Source organism: Lepisma saccharinum, chromosome 5 (genome assembly GCF_977018435.1).
Source record: "Lepisma saccharinum chromosome 5, izLepSacc3.1, whole genome shotgun sequence".
In the NCBI taxonomy this organism is placed as follows: Eukaryota; Metazoa; Arthropoda; class Insecta; order Zygentoma; family Lepismatidae; genus Lepisma; species Lepisma saccharinum.
In genome coordinates this window covers 67,514,490-67,536,402 of record NC_139233.1, presented here as the reverse complement: position 1 = coordinate 67,536,402, position 21,913 = coordinate 67,514,490, and the positions used below count along the sequence as shown (strand labels likewise).

General features: G+C 38.0%; 1 protein-coding gene across 7 annotated transcripts; it reads right to left on the bottom strand.

Annotated features, from left to right (window-relative positions):
- Nucleotides 1-416: 416 nt before the first annotated feature.
- On the bottom strand, nt 417-21,896 carry LOC145987855 (betaine-homocysteine S-methyltransferase-like). 7 transcript variants are annotated; one of them, XM_083122610.1, is made up of 6 exons: nt 21,683-21,896; nt 12,348-12,505; nt 11,958-12,122; nt 8,110-8,375; nt 3,977-4,191; nt 417-604 (listed from the first exon to the last, which is right to left on the bottom strand). In XM_083122610.1, the coding sequence occupies exons 2-6, from the start codon at nt 12,490-12,492 to the stop codon at nt 457-459; spliced, it is 939 nt and encodes a 312-aa protein (XP_082978736.1). In that variant the 5' UTR covers nt 12,493-12,505; nt 21,683-21,896; the 3' UTR covers nt 417-456. The 7 variants fall into 7 exon arrangements, with proteins under 7 accessions (XP_082978736.1, XP_082978730.1, XP_082978734.1 ...); XM_083122604.1 differs by lacking the exon at nt 21,683-21,896 and adding an exon at nt 21,206-21,359; XM_083122608.1 differs by lacking the exon at nt 21,683-21,896 and adding an exon at nt 21,039-21,087.
- Between the last annotated feature and the right edge of the window lie 17 nt (nt 21,897-21,913).

Here is a 21,913-nt window from a genome sequence, read left to right as displayed (position 1 = left end):
TTTCTGTCGTTTCCATTTAAGTCTCACTGAATCAATTAAAGAAAATATAAGTTTGATTTTATGTGTAAAGATTCTAAACAGTGATGATTCAACATGTATATCATGTCTGTAATGTTTGCTATTAAAATAAGAAAAACAAATAACTGTCCACTGTAAAATAGCATTCTTTGACTTAAAGTGCCTTTCTTCCCCTCAAACAGCCTAGATATCTAACCGTCTAGTATTCCTGTAGATGTCCAGACAAAAATTAGAAAATATATTATGTTTATTGTTGATTTCAAATACAAATTCTAGCAAACCATGCAGTACAAAAATAGTGACAATTATGTATATCCATACAAAATCTAACAATTCATTTACATATTAATACAGTAGTTTTAATTTACAATTATGTCATTTTTAAAACAATAAGGCACCACATTACTGCAATTTCTTCTCATGGCATGTAGCTGTTGACTATGAAAGATAGTTGTCAACTACAGATCGCATTTTTGCTATACTATTAGGATATACTCTGCAACATCCTCCAATAAAGCAAACATTCAAATTTAACCATTCAGGAACATAACTTTCCAAAGGTTTGCAAAGTTCTTGACCAATCCAGCTACAAAGAGAAAGGATAAATTATAATGGATCATTTTTAAACTAATTTCAACATGACCGCTCACAATATAGCTGAAGGGATAGAACTATGAAACTAAATATATGCAAAATGAGAGGTTCAGAGTACAAGTGGCATAACTCCATTCAAATCAGTTTTGAGAAAAAGGGACGTTTAGATAGCTTAGTAGTATGTTTAGCTATTGGAGTACATAGTGGTGCCTCTATGAGCCAGAATTTGAAACTTAGTAGATGCTTGTAACACTGAAATGTTGATACTTCACACTTACTCAATTTTCATGAAAAGTGGAGTTATGCCACTTGTCCTCTGAACCAGGCACGTATTCAGAGGGGGGGCTTAGGGGGCTCGAGCCCCCACGAAAGTTTTAGGTTTACACTAGATAAAATGAGGTTTTTTGTTTCTTGTGGTGTGAAATAAAATAATGTGACAATAATTTAAGGAAAGAAATAATTATCGAGGCAAGACGGATAATGTTCCGTAACCCTGTTATTGATAATAGCACGCATCCAAGATGGAGCACAGGGGGCTCGACCTTCTCCCCAGAAAAAAATCAGTTTACTTTAGATAAAATTAGGTTTTTGGCTTCTTAAATAATGTGAAAATAGTAAGGAGAGAAATATAATTATCGAGGCAAGACGGAGCATGTTTTATACCCCTGTTATTGTTAATAGCACGTATCCAAGGTGGGGATGAGGTGGCTCGAGCCCCCCTCCCTCAGGAATTTTTTTCAACTTACACTAGATAAAATTAGATTTTTGGCGCCTTGAATAATATGAAGATAATAAATTTATAAATCTGAGAGAAATAATTATCGAGACAAGACGGAGAGTGTTCTATAACCCTATTATTGTCAATAGCACGTATCCAAGGTGGGAATCAGGAGGCTCGAGCCCCCTTCAGGATTTTTTTCTGTTTACACTAGATAAAATTAGGATTTTGGCTTCTTGAATAATGTGATGATAATTTGGGAGAAATAATTATCGAGACAAGACGGAGAATGTTCTATAACCCTGTTATTGTTAATAACACGTATCCAAGCTGGGGTTGAGGTGGCTCAAGCCCCCCCCCCCCGGATTCTTTTTTATTTTACATTAGATAAAATTAGGTTTTTGGCTTTTTGAATAATGTGACGATGATTTAAGGAGATAGACAATTATCGAGGCAAGACGGAGAATGTTCTATAACCTTGTTGTTGATAATATTGCACGTACACTTTTCTTGCGCTTTCGGTGTTGTCGTAGCGCACTTGAGCACTATCTTGAGCAGGGAAATCTGAATAACATTTGTAAACAAATTCCATGTTAATTCTCATTTTACATTTCCTTCTATCTTCCTCATCTCGGCTATTTGAACAGCATTTGTCAAAGGGAAAAGCTTAAATATTGAAGATGAAGGTAATTAAATAAATTACTCCTCTGTGGCGGAGTGCTTAGCACAGCTTAGCCTACGATGCCAGAGAGCAAGGGCTCGAAAATGTCCCTTCATCAATTTCATCATATCATCACTCATCGCGATTAGCCAAAAGTGGCAGAAAACTAAGCGACCTAACTCAATCAATCCAACAGCATGGATTATTTCACTAACACATTCCTTTCATATTGTATGTTACAGATTGTTCTTTTTTATATACTTTTATACTTTGTTTTATTATTTCAAATTCTAAACGTAGATTAACTGCAATCACCACAATTAATCAATAGTGGTCACAACAATAAGGTAAAATTTTCCACTCATATATTCATAAATCCTGTATGGATGCTGATGTAAATTTGCAGTGAGAAGGAGTGGATGGGTGAATCAAGGGTCGGAGATTACCCACTCGTTAAAACCAGCATACGCCACTGGAATACACTACGTGATTTGTGAAAACATTGATAATTCACACCACTTGATACCCATACCCATATTTGTCCCTTCGGAACGTGATGCCGTCAACAACTGATTTCTGATGAAAAGTGGAGATACGACAAAATGGTATTCAGCCAGTGAAAAAGAGGGTGTGGAGATATGAGCGAAGCCAACGATAAACATATGGGGAAACAGTTGGTTAAAACGAAGATAAATGGCAGCACAAGTGGAAAACTGAAAGTACATTATTAATGAATTAAGAGGAACTAGAAAGTGATTAAAACCAAATAAAAGGGAATGAGTATTGATTAAATGGTCGTAAATAAAGAATAAAAAAAACAAGGGAAGCTCAATGATCGACATAATCCTCATACGTTGTACATATAGAAGATTAAAGAAGTTAAGCAGCTGATTCAAATCTCGTGTTTTCTTACTTCTTGCTAGAGTTTTGGTTTGTTCCCTTGGTGGTGCTATATCCACATTTGTCGCCCCAAAGCACTATGGTTGCGCTGGTATAACCGTGATCCTTGGTTAGTCCTTTTGGTCGTTATCCTGGTGGTGATATATCCATATTCGTCACCCCAAAGCATATAGAGTAGCAATAGAAACAACAGGGAGGAATAAAAAGGCTATTATTCCATAAAAAAGAAAAGAAAGATGATCTTTCAGTAGCAAAAGGAAAGAAGAATATAATCTTTCCATAGAAGAAGATAATCTTTCCATAGAAGAAGAAAGAAGATAATCCTTCCACAAAAGAAGGTGACCTTTCCATAAAAGAAGAAGAAAGAAAATTTTGTACTAAGAATTCATGCATTTAATCTTTGTATTGTAGAAGTCTCAGAATATATATATTTCCTTTATTTATATCTATTGGTATATATCACTGCTGTTTGATTCGCATTCCAAAGAAAAGAACCCATAACCCTAGAGATTAGCTGTGGTATACAGAGTGCACCCAAAACAGAGGTAGCATTCTCGATCTTTCAATGTTGCAGGTCAACGAGGCTCTGGTGTCTAGACCTACAGCCAGTATAATCCTCTGTAAGGCTGTGTTTTGTCCTTGCATGTGGTGAGTGCTCCTTTACAGCCTCACTTTTAACCTGGGTAAGGATATTTTAATCATCAGAGACACACATTGACTTTAGTTATGGTAAGGGTCTGGTCCCAGTATAATGTGACCGGTGCAAATAGCCTAAGTGCTGATGCACCCAAATCTTTTATCTCAATCAATCATTCTGGATCTCTACCATACTGGAGATGATGTGATGAACACCAGCAACTTCAACTGGTACTCATTGAGTTTGCTTTAAGTAGGAACATTGTTTGAAAAATTCGAATCTGAGATCACCAAGCCTGAAATGAAACTGCAGTCGTCCACATGACAGACATCCTATCACATGGGGCATTGCAGCTTGCCAATTGTTTCATGTGCCAATACACTATGAGTACAAATAATTCAGTGTACTGCTATTACTTCAATAATATCAATTTTTTTTAACTACTCACCCTCCTTCATTGAGATTGTAGGTTTCTCCACTGTTCGGATAGACAATGAGGGGAATTTTGTCTTCACCATCTCCATTTACACTTCCCAACAAGGCTGTTACATACTGTGGGTTGACACAATTAATTCCGACGGCTACAAGCTGCGAGGGATTTAGTTGCCAACATTTGCGCAAAGCCTCTTTCAACACCTCACCATGAGATGTATGAATCTCATCCTGAAATTAACAAATACGCACAATGTAAATAAACCACACCTACTTGCTAAAAATGTATATGTGAGAATACAACCATGTCTACTGCATATGAAATATATGGCCATCTACACAACATTCCAGTTATCTCGATGGTCGAGCATCATGATCTCATCTCATGAATTTTTTTGTGCAACTGCCCCTTCATTAAATTCATGTAATGGTCTTCCTCATTCCAGTTAGTCAAAAGTGGCAGAAAAACAACACAAAAAAATGAAAATACAAGATATTGTCTTCTTTCGACATTTCTACAAATACAGACAGATAGAAGACGCTATGCCAAATATCCAGCAGTGTACCAATATTATACAAAATTAAAACATAATGAGGAGAATTCAAATCACATACTCTAGGATTGACCAAGTTAAATGGTAGTATCACAGCAGCGCAAAAGCCAAACAGCGCCGCAGCAGCAGTTAGATGGATGGTCCCTCCAGACCTTCCAGAGTTCCATCTTTAGCCCACGACAGTGGGGAGGCGAAACCTTACCAGCCCTAGAAAACATGCCATGCGTCAGGAACAACAACTCAAACCAGGAGGCAAAGCTACAATCGGCTGGAATTTCAAACCTAAAAAACCTGCCAAAATCATGCCATGCCGTGAAAAAGGTATATCGGATATGCTGTGGAAACGGGTGCACGAGTTTTTGGCCTCGAAACAAGCCGAATGGTATCGTCGTTGGCACGGAATGTTGACAGAAGACCATACAACAGAATGGCCTATACTTTGCCAAGTAAGTCCAATGTTATGCCTTGTGTCTCTAGTCTCAATGTGCATGTGCAAAAACGAATGAACTTTTGACTCCCTGGCAGTGGCGGCTCATGGTTCAGAATGTTGATGGTTGCAGTGAATATATACACAGCGATACAGATACATACTGCTGATACATTGTATATTGTTCACTGGTACCGGCGGCAGCCAATACTTTTCAGGCATTTTGGTCTTTTGCAAGTTTTGCAAAATGCGAGGTGACACCTTCGCAGAGCATCATTGATAATTATCATGCAAAATTTGAAGTTTCCACTTATTTGGCAACAATATTGTGCAGAATTGTGTGTTTTGTGATTACGTAAGAATTACTTTAATGTCCTGATAACCTCTGATAAATCGATGCTTGTAATTGGACTGGAATACTCACCCAATAACATTAATCAGCATTTTGAACAATTTTCAAGCATCTTAACAACAGTACACAAAATAATGCAACTATTGCAATAGACAATTAGTCCGTCTGTTGCCGGTCTGTCGAATCAAAGTCTTCTTTCCTATCTGACCTTGGTTTGTTGCAATAGATCCGCAATGACCAACCTGGCTTCACACGAGCATAGAAAGAACAGCGTTGAACCTTGCTGCGATAGCACGCACTGTAGAAATCAGGCTGTTGCTTTGGTGCTGCAACGACCACCTGTACGTCTACTCATATCCTGTGAAATCTCGCAGGTTGCCTCCTTTTTAACAGATCATAATGGAATTAGCTTTTTTGAAGCAATTGAAGGTAAAATTATTTGTTTTTGTTCAATGTATTTAATAGGATAACAATGAAAAAATACTAGCAAAAAGTATGAAATTTCATGGTAAAATATCTGGTCAATGTGAAACAATATCAGTAACCACCCCTGCACCCTGATATTAGACAGAGTTGTTTTTTACTTAGAATTCATCTTGTATCCCCCAAAATGCAGTAATAAAAACACACATTGCATTTATGAAAACAAAAAATAGAGACTGTATTGACTATTTTCGTCCCTCAGTATGCATTTAAGGAGCTAATGAACCTGCCTCTACTGCCTCCCTCCTCTAAATTACAGACATTTACAAATGTAAGCACTAAATTTACTGAAATTTTAATGCACATTATTCACCATATAGGACAAGAGAAAAATATATTAATTTTATTAAACATTTCAGCTTTGTTAACCCACCTTACACCAGTGCATCACATATTAGTAGGGTCAGACAATTGAAATTGATTTATGAAATAAGTAGAAATTTGCAGATGCTATGAAGTTCTATTCAGTCCATGAGAGAGTTGGGGTGGTAACACATGACACCAAAGTGGCATACAACACTTTGCCACAAACTGCATACATCAGAGCAGGCAGGCACATGTAACTTGTCAATCTAGTGTAAAAGGTTGCATTTCTCTCTTCAGATTTGCTTCCAAGCAATATATCACTCAAATGCTACATGACATTTTACATCACTCCAGTGCAAAATCTTTTGAAATATTCATAAAAAAGAAGCACCAGAAATAAAATTCCTTTGTTACACAATTTCTAGTGTATAGAACTCTGAAAATATTACAGTTAGAATCGGTGACAGCTCGTGGAGTCTGCAAGGTGTAGGGTGCATTCAAAATATAGTTTACATCTTAGAACTAATGGAAGTCCTACCAGCGGCAGTTAATATATATCAAATTAAAAGTATGTAATACTTTAGAAAAGTTTACCTTGTTATTTCACTTCTTGTATATCAGGAGAAAAAAAGGGGAGTTAGCTAATTTTTGTAGTATGTTCTGCTTTGTTTTTATCTTTGAACAATAAACACTTGATTTAGGCAAAGCTGTGGTTTTGGCAAACCTAATTCTTTGGCCAACAATCGGTCTTGGTGATTTAAAATTTGACTTTGTAATATCTCACCTGATTAATTTCACTTTATTTTCACACGCACGGTAACACGTAAGTAAAGAACTCATAACACCAGTTTATGAAAACTTTTCAAAGCACATCGAACCTCGAAAATACTTCCCCACCTCCTTCTTCCAAAGTTCGCCCCATTTCTTTCCTTCGGTAAGCTACGGTAAATGGACCCAGCCACCATCTACAGGTAAACCGAAAAACAACACCCCAAGTGTGGGTCCTGGGTCTCAGCGATATTGTGACCATACACAATGAATGAAAATGCCCATAAACCCCCAGACCTCCCCCACAGCTCAGAATGCAGGGATGATGTTAAAGCAGTGAGGAAGAAGTCCACAGCCAGAATGTGACCCTTGCTATGTTGCCAAGTTTTGTCCAACCACTGTGGCCGTCTTCGCTCCGATAAAGAGTGCATGCGGCAAAGGAAATAAAATACAAGCGTTGCAAACAAGCATAAATTGTTATAATTGTAGTTCTTTTTAGCTACATAAAGGATAGAGGAACACGTGACCATGTGACCTAAAGGTAGAACCGCACCTGGTAAGAATGAAGAAAAGGGTGGGGGTAAAATTAAGCAGATCACTAACACTGAGTGTTTCAAAAGTCGCGCAACCCAAACTCTGAAAATGCATACCATGAGAACCGTAAGAGATATTTATACTAGGTTTTCTGCATTATAAAGCTGCATTCATTGAGATATTTTCTAATGTCTAAGATTATCAGTTTACTCCATACAGAAAATTATATAAATTAAAAACTGGTGGAAGGCAGCATTAAATTTTTTCCAGAATGCCACTTTTTGGTGAGAAAAATATACAAGAAATTATCGAAGCGTCATAATTAGATGCCTGATGCCATGTCAATTTGTCATTTGCGACCAATATTGGTCATGTGCAGCATCGGATGGATTTATGACTGACGATTATATGGGTGAAGTGAAAAAGTACCATTTTAGGGGCACATCATCTTAATTGGAAACACTAGCAGGTAGAAATTTTGTCAGTAGACGTAAGCAACATGTGTCCAAATATTGGTCATACCTTTAAGTGAAAAATCATGTCCTCATAAAGTCATAAGTTTTCTCAATACAAATTTTCAAAGTTTGAGTTGTGTGACTTTTGAAACATTCTGTACTTACTTTGCACCTTCCCCCAAATATCATCCCCTGGGCATGAATAGTAGCAATATCAACCTGCACACAAAAAACATAATAACTATCTAGTTCATAAATGTATGTACAAACCTTACATGAAAATGACAACCAGGCCTTCTGTTGTGGAAATTCTCTCAGGAGTTTCACCAAAGCTTCTCCTTCCATTTGAGCTGGAATAGTCTCCAGAGCTAAGAGATCTGCTCCAGCCTCAACGAGGGCTTTCATTCGTGGTCTGTGCCACTCGATCAGCTGTTCTTCGCTGATGGAGTCTACATAGCTCCCTGTGTACTCAGAGCAATCATGCAGGAAAGCTCCATAAGGACCAATGGAGCCAGCAACCAATGGTTTCTTCCTTCCTAAAAAGTTTTTAAAAAATTGCATTTTTTGTGTGCTGGAACTTCACTTGTAGAATTTCATCACAATAACAGAGGGAAAGCATTCAGTATTTAACTCACAATCTTATCTCAGAAACAGTTGGATTTTGTATTTTTATATAGCTTTTATAGCTTTCTTCAATTACAAAAAAGCACTAATATTACTGCCTGATGGCCTCATTTCCTACTACATTATTTTATGATATGTATAAGAGATCAAGTATACCACTGATGATCAAAAAGCAGCTCACACTCATTACAATCAACATTGTAGGAGCAAGGGGAAAAAGAAATGAAGGAAACTGAAAAGGCTGATAAAAATAGGCAATGAAACAAATAGCATACAAGAAGGAAAACTGGAGAAGCTGAGACAAGAATAGAATGAGAAGAGGTACAGGTAATGTACAAAATAATATAAACACCTTGGTTTGCAAAGGCCTATATACGCCATCGTGGAAAAGGAACAACACTCAGCAGAGATTTCAACCATCTAGTGGCGATGAAAGCAAACATATCAGTCTATCAGAAGCTGGTGTGAGAGTTGCATGCGAGCAGTCAGCTATCCGTCAAATGCAGGTATGTCCGACCTTTCAGACTTCAAAAGAGGCATGATCATAGGAGCCTGCCTGGCTGGAGCATCTGTGACAAAAACAGCTACACTTGTTGGTGTAGCACGGAGCACAGTGTCAACTGTTCTGACAGCCTACAGACAACATGGAAAGACAACGTCTGCAAAGGAGAATAGTGGGCGAAAAACAAAGTTATCCAACAGGGATCGACGTGTGTTGAAGCGAATAGTGACTCGAAAGCACAAGACAACACTGTCCCAGATAACTGCAGAGATGAACAATCACCTCCAGGACCCTGTATCAACGAAAACCATTCAAAGGGAGCTGCATTCTCTGAACATTCATGGCAGAGTTGCCATCCCCAAACCGTTGGTGACTCCACGTAATGCAGTGACACGAAGAAGGTGGTGCCAAGAGCACAAGAATTGGACACAGCAGCAATGGGAACATGTGATATGGTCAGACGAATCGTCTTTCACATTATTTCAGACCACAGGACGTGTTTATGTGTGGAGAACTCCTGCTGAAGCATTTGATATTGACTGCTTAGTGCCTACCGTGAAACATGGGGGGGGTCTCTGATAGTTTGGGGGGCTATATCTTGGAATGGTGTTGGCCCACTTGTCGTCCTGCGTGGGAGAATCAACGCAGAGAAGTACTGCACCATCCTGGGTGACCACCTCCATCCCATGGTTCAGACTTTGTTTCCCGATGCATGCCCCATCTTCCAAGATGATAACGCCCCTATTCACACTGCTAGGTGTGTTGATGCATGGTTTGATGAGCACAGTGATGAGGTAGAACATCTCATCTGGTGTCCACAGTTCCCCGATCTTAACATCATTGAGCCTTTGTGGGGTATTTTGGAGGCCAAAGTGCATAATTAGTTTCCACCTCCAATGACACTTTCGAAACTTGAGACTGTTTTGTGCGAGGAGTGGCTACGTATTCCAGTTCACACTGTACAGGACCTTTATTTGTCTATCCCACGTAGGATACAAGCTGTCATTCAGGCAAGGGGGGGCCCAACCCCCTACTAATACAAGTTTTCTGCAATTGCATTGGTGTTCATATTATTTTGTCCATTACCTGTAGTTTGCTTAAATAATTGCTAATTTCATATTACCTATTCAAAATATGTTTTCAGTAACTTTTATGCAATGTTATAACTCCTTTTTTTACTTTCAAAAAATTATTACGGAAGGAAATTCATGAATGTGAGAAAATTTATGTAAAAGGTAACATATTATATATCTGTGGAAAGAGGAAGTGTTGTAGATTTAGAAAAATAGTATTAAATAATAACACATTTAACAACATATTTTCTACGATTTTTTAACAACAATGAACAACCCCTTTCTCCTGGGGAAAACTCAATATTCTAAGTCCTGTTTGGAAAGGGTTAAAGGCTGCCATGGCACAACTTATGCTAGAAGAAGTGGAGAAAGCAACAGAGGAAGATTGATTGATTTGGTGTTTTAACTCCACTTCATGCACAGTATGGCTAATCGGGACTGGACCTACAGTTTAAAGTGGGATCTGAACTACTATGTGCCACCACCGGGTATCGAACCTGGGACCTGGAAATGAATGCATGACGATGAAGTGCAGAAAACTAGAGAAACAAGAGTAAAGACAACATAAGTTTTCATATCAACATTTGCTACACTTTCTTTTTTTTTAAATTTTAAAGATTCTTTTATTGACTTTAATTGACAATAATGAAAACATTGTCTTATCAATAAAAAATGTGTGATGACTGGCTGTGGGGATGGTGCAGGTCAGAAAGTAATTTTTAAGAAGTTATTGTTATGGTGAAAATAAATAGGTCAGTAATTTGTCAGTATTTGGTCATTTTTTAATTTTTTTTTTTTTTTGTTATATTGGTCAGTTAAATCAGTAATTTTGACCACTTGGCTAGTTTCCACCCCTGCAAACACCATGACTTAAAAACCTTCGAGTTGTTGGTGATGGCTCTTTTGGAACAGGGTTTATGTGCTACAGTAATACTGACAGAAGGTGATGCAGCAACACAAGCACACCTAGCAGTCATTGACATATCAAAGCATACTGTCCACCAAGCTGATAACTATACAAGTTCTGATGTAGCTGGTGATGGTAAGGTAAGGTAAGATAGAGTAAAGTTCCATTCCCAGTGCATATAGTACTGTGGCACTAGTCACCACAATTAATTGAATGAATAAACTGTTACGTGGACGTGTGAGTACTTTTCGAGAGTGTATTATATTCCTTTTGTCCCTCAGCGTGGTCATGCTTTGGGCTCCGGCTATGGGACGAGCACAGTTTCGTGTCTCCTGGGATAAGTGCAACAACTTTTCTCCTGAGATTTCAGCCTGTGTAAAGGACCATTGGCCACCTGCCATCGTGAGGAAATTGTGGAGCTACGAATGAACCTGGTCACGGAAACCTATCGTCGCGATTGGATGATCTCCCACCTCAGCAGGTGAAAGTGAGGCTGCCTGTTTGTAGGTAGTAGGCCCTGGCCCTAACAAGCTGTTGCGTCTATTATACTCCTTTGAAGTTTTATATTTTTCAGCCCATCCTTTAGGCTGGATGATTGCCCACCCGTGCTGAGGCTGGCAGTCGGTAGGTCGCCACAATATATTACATGCTTCACAGAGAAACGAAGTCAAATTTTGCTACAGATTTAAAGTGTCACGTAATGCTTTTCATGCATTTAGGCTATGTCAACATACTCAAGTTTTTATTTTTTTTCATTTGCTAGCAGACCTACAAAGTACATCATAATTCTATCTAAACTTCATTATAAATAGTTTAATTCAATCGCATGTCTAGAACCTTACATTTTATGTGCGAATATCACATGTAACACTGGAATACCCCTATTATTATTCGCCTAATTCATTGCAATTAATTGAGGAACGAGAAATGTGGCATACAGTAACCACAAATAGATAGAAATATACTAACAAAAAATAGATACAAATATACTATCACACGAGTTTCATTTTACCTGCATGGCTTGCTGCCTCTTGTTGAAATTGAACACATGCCCTTCTTGCTAGATTAACAGCAGATTGCATAAGCTCTATGCTTTCACTCTCACTGAGTCCTAGATGTTCCTTAAATCCAGAGATACTGGCTTGATATGTACTAGTTGTCACTACATCAGCACCAGCTAAAACAAAATACAAAATATGTTGCATTCAATCAAAAGCTATGTATAAAGTGGGAGAATTACTAATTCCATGTTTTTAAAAGATCTACTGTGTAAACAAAAGCTGAGGAAATAGAATTAAATGGCATTTTAAGAAAAATGTTTCCTCCTAATTTGTACGCAACAGTAATCAAGTTTATACAATATAAAAATTAGAAACATGAAGTGTTGTGTAAATCTTGTCACCTTTCAGAAATTCCAAATGGACTTTCGTGATGGCCACTGGATCAGTTTTCAAGTAACGAGCACTCCACAATGGATCCCCATCCACTTGGCCAACATGATTGGTCAGCTGGGAAGCAAAACCTCCATCCAAAACAGTAACATTCATCTTTCATGAATACCTGAAATGAAACAAAACTTAGGACACATTTTATAAGGATTATCTAGGCCTATTTTGACTCTGAAACAACATACATTATTTTTTCAGCAGTCTGGATGAACCATACAACTTCCAGTTCACCATAAACATTTGCTAAACTAATAAAACAAACTGTCTTAACCAGGATGGCTCAAAATGGGAATTTTCACGAAACACTTTAGTTTTGTTAACATGCTGTTGTCTGTTTATTGTATCTGGATGGAACGGGAAGGCTCCAGATATTCACGAACCAAAAAACCGTTCAGGTCCATTTCGACCTCTGGTGTTAACTGTCAAAATAAAAGCTTGTTTCAAGTCCACTTTATGACCAGATAGATTAATAGAGACTGGACATACAAGTGGGGTCCAAACCACTCTGCAATGTGATCAAACCCAGGAAACCCTGATTACAAGATGACAGCATTTACCAGCATGCCATCAGGGAAGCTCCTGTGTTAATTATTCATAAAATATATTGACCTTTCCCAACAGGCTCAAGTATCCCTGGGAGGTAACCAGCGCCTCTAGTACCAAACGTTAGCTACGGGAGGGATCTTTGGTCGAGCCAGGTGGATGCTCTTATGGTTGGGGAATGCTTTGCGAAAATTTTCCTAGCATTCCTGCAAACTCCCCCTCGCCCCTTCCATTTTGAGCACTCTTTATACACATCTATGAACAATTTCTGACACCCAAGTAACCACAACCATTAGACCAACATCAGTTTTTACGTGGGAAAGGTTGACTTTACGTTGGTTGGCAAATTGACGTTGTTTTTACGTTGTGCCAATGATGGTTGCCAATGTTTGCCCAACCATAACCATGGAAAAGTGAGTCAAAACCAGTTATGAATGATTGATTGATTGATTTAGTTTATTTTACTTCGCGTTTTGTGCCTCTTTGCTAATTTGCGAAGATGGGGATGAGTGATGAAATAGATGAATTGACATTCACAAACAACCAAGCCTGAGCGGGATTTGAACCCGGGACCCTTGACGTCGCAGCATGATGTGTGAACCACTTGGCCACAGGGTCCGACAAAACCAGTTATGTAAACAACTTTTTCATGCTAAGACAACTTTTATGAGTATGTTGTAAATTCTAGAGTGTAAAATAAGTGACATGTAATAGTGTTACTTTTCGAATATTTCAGTCACAGCACATACTGGAAATATAATATATTTTTAATAAAAGAAGAAGCTATTTTTAACTTCCAGTCACTCACCAGTACTTTGTCAGGTGCCAGGGATAAAATATGTCTTGGGAATTGCTTATTCTTTGTCTCTTTAGCTGTAGTAGAACAAGAACATTCTTACAGGTATTATTGTGAAGGTGGTTAAATGTTATGAGCAGACTAAATTCCATGAAAGGTGGAAAACTAAGTAAACTCTAGAAAGTTCTTGTGCTACCACTTGAAGGTACAGTGCCTTGAAAACAATGATACCATGTGGCTGCGAAAGTGCTGTGAATTTTCACAAATAATTTGTACTATTGTTTACATTTGGCCTCACAATAAATTATGTATATATCAGAACACAAACCTATCCATTCAGTTTTCAGTACGTTGGGCCAACGTAACACCATACATTGGCCCAATGTTGGAACCATGGCCAAAATTACCATTGCCCAACGGTATGTTTTTACGTTGCGCCAACCGTGGGGCAACCATTTTCAGTATGGTTGGCCCAACCACTTTTGTTACTTGGGTAAGTTCGGTGGCAGGGACGGCGACAGGGGTGGGCACGGGTGGGCAAGCGCCCACCCAAAAATTCCTGTGCCCACCCAATCAAATTCAATAAGTACCTACATATACTTGATATGAATTATTCGTTAAATAAGTGTATTCTGGTGTTCATAACATGTATATTTTACTTGTGAATATTATCTATGCTAGAAATGTTAACATATTATCAACCCATAAAAAGCCAATTTTGTCATTAGAAAGTGAAAGCAATTACTAGAGATATTGAAACAAAAACTGTGATCAAATGAATACTTCCATGTTTAAAAGCAGTTAGTAGGCTTAGGAGGCTCAAAATTATTATGCTGGGTATGATCAAGATTAGATCAGAATTTAGGGTGAACTTAAGGGCTGCAGCTCCGGGCCTCCACATACGTATATAAATCCCGGCCTGGGTATGGTTAAAATAATCTCCAAATAAACAAATAAAAACATCATCTTAGCGTTACTTCCTCCGGTAACACAATACATTATTTCAACTTTTTAATAATTATTATTATTAGAATAATTTAATCAAGAAGACTTAATTGGCCATGTGACACGAATGGTAGAGGAAAGAAGAGTTTATAGGATTCTTGTTGGGAAACCTGATGGTAAGAGACCATTAGGAAGGCCAAGACGAAGATGGAGGAATAACGTTGAGATGGACTTAAAAGAAATCGGCAAGGATGGGAAAGATTGGATTGATCTTGCTCCGAATAGGGGCAGATGGAGGGCTTGTGTTACTGCAGCCACAAACCTTCAGGTTTAAGTATGCTAGAGAGTATAATATAGTTTTAATTAGCTCTGCATTGAAATTTCAGAAGTGTCCTTTTTATTTCATTACAATTTTTATATATCTGTTGTCTTCCAATATCAATATGGTATGCGAAATATCAACTTTATATATATTTATTCTACTAATAAGAAGGAATCACAATAATCACTACAATACTGAAGTGAATAAATTTTAATAAACAAGTTATGTATGGAAAAAGCTACAGAATTATTCAATTACTAATGAGTGGCTTATCCTATTTAGAAATCCTCGTCCCACACATAAATTTTGCCACATTAAACAGAATCTGTAGATACAGTTGAAGTAAAGAAAGAAAGTTATGTCACGAAGTATCCAGAAGACGATTTTGTTAGTTTTCGTTTTAAGCCTACTTTTATGCTCAGATAGGCTAATCGGGACTAAACCTACAGTTTAACGTGTAGTCTGAACCTGTGTGTATTGTGCTTCCACCAGAGGAGGGGGAAGTCGAACACAGGACCTCATCATTATAATGCGACAGCGTTATGCCATTGGGGAAGAATATACAGAAAGAACTCGCACCAAAAGTGGCATTTTATCACCACAGAAGATGCGTCCATTGAGGGTGACTGCCTGAGACAAATATTTGAGACTTTCGGAAAACAACGTCATTGTTCACGGAATTAGCTGCCTTGATCCACTAATGAAACGCTGTGCAATTGAAACTACCACCTCAACTTTCTAAGAGCTATGGACTAATGAAATTCCATTTTTTGAAGAGTAAGTTCTGGTTGATTTGTTTTATTTAAAGCCATTTTTCTGTTAATTTTGATAATGGCGACGATAAGGTTCAATTGTAATTAGATGAAAGTAACGAAGGGGCGAAAACAAACACATACTGACACTCAAAATACAAATCCTCATAAATTATTAGTTTGACAGTGGTTCCAAGCACCAGGAACTCGTTGCCCTGAAAGAATAAAGTTCCCAGGGTATGCTGCACAGGGTAGAGGTTGAAATTCTAGTGTGTTCGAAATGGTCACACCATACAACCCAAGCCATCTATGAAAAATAGATGAATTATTTCTGGCACGGTGATCAACTTCGATGAATTCCCTGTGTCCTAAATCATTTTGTTACCTCAAAAAATATGTTCATGTGACCATACGTGTATTGCTTCTCCCGCATTAGTAACATGACAGTTCAGAAAACGAATAGCAACTTAGGTAATAATCTATTCAATTCTGAACAGATTTTTTAATCTTACTTGTTTATTACTTATGAGTGATATTTTGTCAAAATAACCTTTCATTAGCCTAGGAATACTTCCATGGACAATGAACAAAGAATTTGTTCTCCGTGTGTGTTTTAAATCATTCCTAATAAGACGTTAATTTAATCCAAACATTCAGTGGCGGCGATTAGGAGGACCGGGAAGTGGGGGATGCAGTTCCCCCGCCACATTTTGCCCCCGCACTATGGTCTCTTTATGCTAAGCCTTTTCTACCAAGAATAAGTATATTGTCCTTGCCCCTCAAATGTTGGCACCCAATCGCCGCTACTACAAACATTCAGATAGATTTCTCAGTTGTACAAACCTTGTAAGCTAAGAAAAGTGACCCCCAAGGAGTAAGAAACTCGTTCAGTCAAAAACTCATACGATGAAAATACTATGCTCAGGAACATGCATTTACATTACGAGAAACTTCACGACGGTCTACCACCGCACTTTCTGTCATAGTCGCCGAATACATAAAATTAAGTATGTGCCTTGTATTTGCAACACAAGCTTAAACCTAATTCACATTTATTTCACTGTATTAACATGCATGAAAGAATGTGATTAGAATGTTTGGTTGGGGTATGGCTGCGCATGTGTAAACACTTCCTTGAAATAATTGTGTCCATCCGAGACAAAACGAAAGGACATGGAACAAGATGCGAGAATAGATTAGAAAAGATAAAGAGGAAAACAATAAAAGGAAAGGGAAAAGAAGTAAGAGGGAATTCGCGAGTTGTAGAGAGAGGGAGATACATACGTCTTACATACACATATATACTATATATGGTTTTACATTTATACTGCCCACCCTAATTTATCAATAAGGAGCTTCTGCCCACCCGGTCGAAAATTTCTGGCGCCGCCCCTGTTCGGTGGCGTTCCCAAGAAATCTGTAAACCTATAGGCTAAGTCAATTCAATGTTTTACTATATTGCAGCTATGCAACTCCCCTTTGGAACAACACCAGTTACATTTCCGAAGTATTAAATGCAAACTTGTTCATGATACAACTTTTTTTTTTTTTTTTTTTTTCGGGTACCTCCCCGATGGAGTAGTGGTAGCATCGTCGCCTTGTAATCAAGGGCTCCCGGATCCGATACCGGGTGGAGGCACATAGTGGTTCGGATCCCACTTTAAACGGTAACGGTTCTGATTGTTTTATGATTTTATTTAAATTCTCTGTTTTATGATTTTATTCAATCATATTGTAGAAATTTGGATGTCACACGAAATTTGAACCTTCCTTAAAGTAATGACTAATGAGCGCACTGTTTGGATTCGAAAAAAAAAGTTATTTCTGTTGGAAAAAAACATTAAAATTGGTAACGATTAGATAAGCCGGAGACACATTTCTTGAAATTTACAGGAGTACCAAATACGCAAGCATGCGCTCTTCCAATGGTATTCTCCGTGGACAAGCGACAGTAAGTAACGTAGATTAGTGGGAATGAATGAATGTAGAAATAAATCGGTACCTTAATAGAATGCATTTATGAACCGTTAAGCTGAGAGAACCAAACCTGACCTGCCTAACCTAACCACGAAAGCATATATTGAACAAAATCTTAAGTAACTGCTAAAACTCCGCACTATGCGTTAACAGATGTACAGTGAGTCACATAATTATTTGGACACACAGTAAATTTCTAACGTTTAAGAGTGGGAAGGGAGTGAAATCTGTGTACAGTGTTGAAGTTGATTTTCGTTTAAAAAATGTCATGTTTAGCACAAAATTGGATGATAAAAAGTTAAAAAACGAACATCAGCAACAATATAACGAAGGATGAATCCCTACCGTTGGAAAAATAGTGCCACAAAATTATTCGGACACATAGTAAATGTTAATGTAAGTTTGCGATACAGTGACAATTTCGATTTACAGATTGATTGATGTATGTATACTCTGTTCATATATATTAACTCTGGTTTCCTGTAGGTTTCTATAGCAATTACGATCGCGTTTTGTTTAACAGAGTTGTGATATAAGAACATTTTCTATGTAGAAATGGGGCGAAGAGGAAAGGAAAGTTCATTTGAACAACGTCAGTTAGTGATATGGCTAAGGGTAAAACTTACCGTGCAATTGCCTCAATGTTGAAAATGAAAAAAATACAGTTGCAGATATTATTAAGCGATTTAAAGATGAAGACAGGATCGAGTCCCACGGTCATACAGGGAGACCAAGATTTTTTTCCCCCAGAGAAGAGACAGTAATCGTGAGGAAAATTTAAAAAAACAACAAAGATGAGTGCTCCAATGGTGTGTGCTGAGGTAGCTGAGGAGTGTGGAAAGCATAGTCATCCTGAAACTATACGAAGAGTGCTCAGAAGGGCAAACTATCATGGGCGTGTAGCCAGGAGAAAGCCATTTGTAAGTAAGCCAAACAGGACAAAAGACTGGTGTTTGCAAAGGAACACTTAGGAAAGGATCAGACATGGTGGAATCGGGTAATTTTCACTGACGAGAGTAAATTCAATATTTGTGAGTCAGATGGGAGGGTAACAGTGTGGCGTAAACCAAATGAGGAGCTCCGAGGGAAAAATTTGCAAGCAACAGTGAAGCACGGGGGTGGTCACGTAATGGTTTGGGGCTGCATGTCGGCCCAAGGCATTGGTAAATTGGTTTTCATCGAACAGACAATGGACAGGTACCGTTACCTTGACATTCTGAAGTCAAATCTAAAGACTAGTGCTGAAATGATGGGTATTCTTTGTAACTTTATGTTTTATCGAGATAATGACACGAAGCACACTTCCCGCTTAGTACAAGAATGGTTATTGTACAACTGCCCAAAAGTGCTCCATCCTCCACTGCAGTCTCCAGACTTGAACGTCATTGAGCACCTCTGGTGTAAGTTGGAAAAAGAAGTGAGGAAAACACCTATAACCTCGAAGGCAAACCTCAAGGAGAGACTTCAACATGAATGGGCCAAGATATCGCCAGTGTACACCAGAAAATTGGTAGAAAGTATGCCAAATCGTTTATCCGAGGTGTTAAAAATGAAAGGGATGCCTACCAGATACTGACATTTCTGTTCGTTGCTGCTCAAGCGTGTTTTCCTGTTTCTCCTTCCATGTGTCCGAATAATTTTGTTTAACCCACAAAAAATGTTTGTTATGTTTAATGAAAATATTTTACTAATATATTATATTAAACATAATTGAAGATAATTAACAGTGTGCTCGTATTGTGTTTTGTTTGTTAAATAAATATTAAACATTTATCATCGTATTATATCACGACTACGTCAGTAAATATTCTGAAATCTTATCTGTCCGAATAATTATGTGGTAAATATGCGATATCGCCCGGACGGATTTCTTCAAATTTACAGGAGAAAGTACTTACTGAAATGAGTTTCTTTAGCATTGTGGACGTTCTTGGAGGTATTTTCTTTCACGGAAAGTAGAAACTTCGTAGTTTAATGCTGCCGAACAAGAATTAATCACTTTTTACGTAAGAAATTGGCATTGTCTGTTACATTATGCCGTTGTTTCCATTGTGTGCATGCAGATGGCGAGAGCGTTGAAAGTCACGCGATCTCTGCAGTGTTTCCAAACGTGCCTTCTTTTTACGATAATTTCTATTTTTAACTATGTTCGCCGTGCTTTCTTGTTTCGATGAATTTAGGGGTGAAATGAGTGCTAATGGAACCTAACCTAACAGGCCTACCCTAACCTTGTGTGAATGGTTTTTGGGGCTACCCATGGATGGATTTTGGGGTTAACGTCTATGGTTTGTGGGGCTACCCGTGGATGGTTTTTAGGGCTAACATGCATGGTTTGTGGAAGTAAACATGAAAAAAAAAATCGAAATAGTACGTAATTTTCCGTCATGAAGGTTTGAAACACTGCTTGCGCACTGAAAATCGACAAAACACAAGCTGGCATGACATGATGCGCGACGATCCATTACGAGTGCACGCCATATTGTCTATTACAGAAGCGGAACAAGTAAGACAAATAATCAATCGTAATATGAAAAGTTGACAGTATTTTATGGAAAAAGGCAAAACTTCACCTTAAAGAATGTTCCGCAAGGCAAAATAGGTAAGTAGCAGTGGTAAAATTAAGGAAATAAATGAGTGAAACGTGTCCGGGCGTTATCATCATATCGGAAATTCAACCATTGACGCATAGCCCCACAAACCATTGATACATAGCACCACAAACCATTTCCAGTAAGGTAAGGTTAGGTTAGGTAGGGTCACAATAGGTTACAATAGTTAAAAATTGGTTTCGAAAAAAATATGCGTAGCCTCACACACCATTCTCGCATAGCCCCACAAACCATTTGCGGAAACGTGCGTTCTTCAGTTACAAAAACACTTTAAAAAAAAAATGATCAAAAAAACGTGAAACACGTTAAAAAATGATCCGCGAAGCACAAAAATTGACGAAACTCAGAAGTTATAGGTGTCCGAAGGATAGTAAACATTTATCGAAAATTTTACCAAAAGTGCATTCGTAGCATGATGAAATCGCAATAAAACAAGAGGAACTTGGGCCGAAATTCGTACAACATAATTATTGCTGGCTAAAAAGAAAAGCTTCACATTTCATGCCACGCGCATTGATCCAACGAGAATTGAATCTTGTGTTTGTTACAGACTTTTGATAAAGCAACATAAACAATGACGTGAATAAAAATTTTACCGACTTTTGATAAAGCAACATACACAATGACGTGAATAAAAATGATCCCGACTTTTGATAAAGCAACATACACAATGACGTGAATAAAAATAGTCGTCAACCCACGCATAAGGTGAAACCATCCACAAAAAGAGATACGGAAATCTGTGCGTGCAGTTGGGTTGCACCATGCAGATATCGAAAATTTCATTTCTGAATTCTGATCAAGAAATTGCGTCGGAAAATGATGATTTACTGCCATCTGTTGCTTAGATCGTCTTATAAGTACTTACGTTAGGTCATACTTAAACGTTGGGCGTTACAATATAACAGCTGTTTCTCCAAAGGGTTTCTCATTCAGTTGGATATTTAACAGTGATTATTGCAACACTGTTGAGAAGTTGCATTTTCAGATTTTTCTCCCGAAGTCCATATTACGTCATGAGCGCTATGAATTTGACGAGCATAGGAGGGGATGATTAGTGAGAGTACATCGTCTTGAATAACGTAGCACAGATCATATATCCCAACGTAGTGTGGAAAACGACCCAAGAAACTGGTTCCCGAGACGATGACAACATAGATGGCAGTGCGATCAGCGCAGCTTCTAATTTTTTGTAGATTTGCACCTATCATTATCATCGCCGCGATTAGTTTAAAGAGGAAGAAAAGAGACCAAAAATACAAATGCTTCAGTGTGTATATCTTTAAAACAAATGATGATGATGATAATAATAATAAGCCTAATTCATACACAAAAATTTAGTTACCAAGAGCATTTCACGCGTATATATTGTCCCGTATTATCATAGGTATTATTAAAGAAAGTAACGATAACAGGACGTGGTCGACTGTCTAGAATGTTCGTTAATATATTCGCAACCACTGTACCAAATATCATAGCAATTATCACATTCATAGAAATGCTTCATGTAAAAGAACCTGGGGTTGCAGCGAAAACTCCATTTACTTCCATTATACACAGACGAATACCATCATAG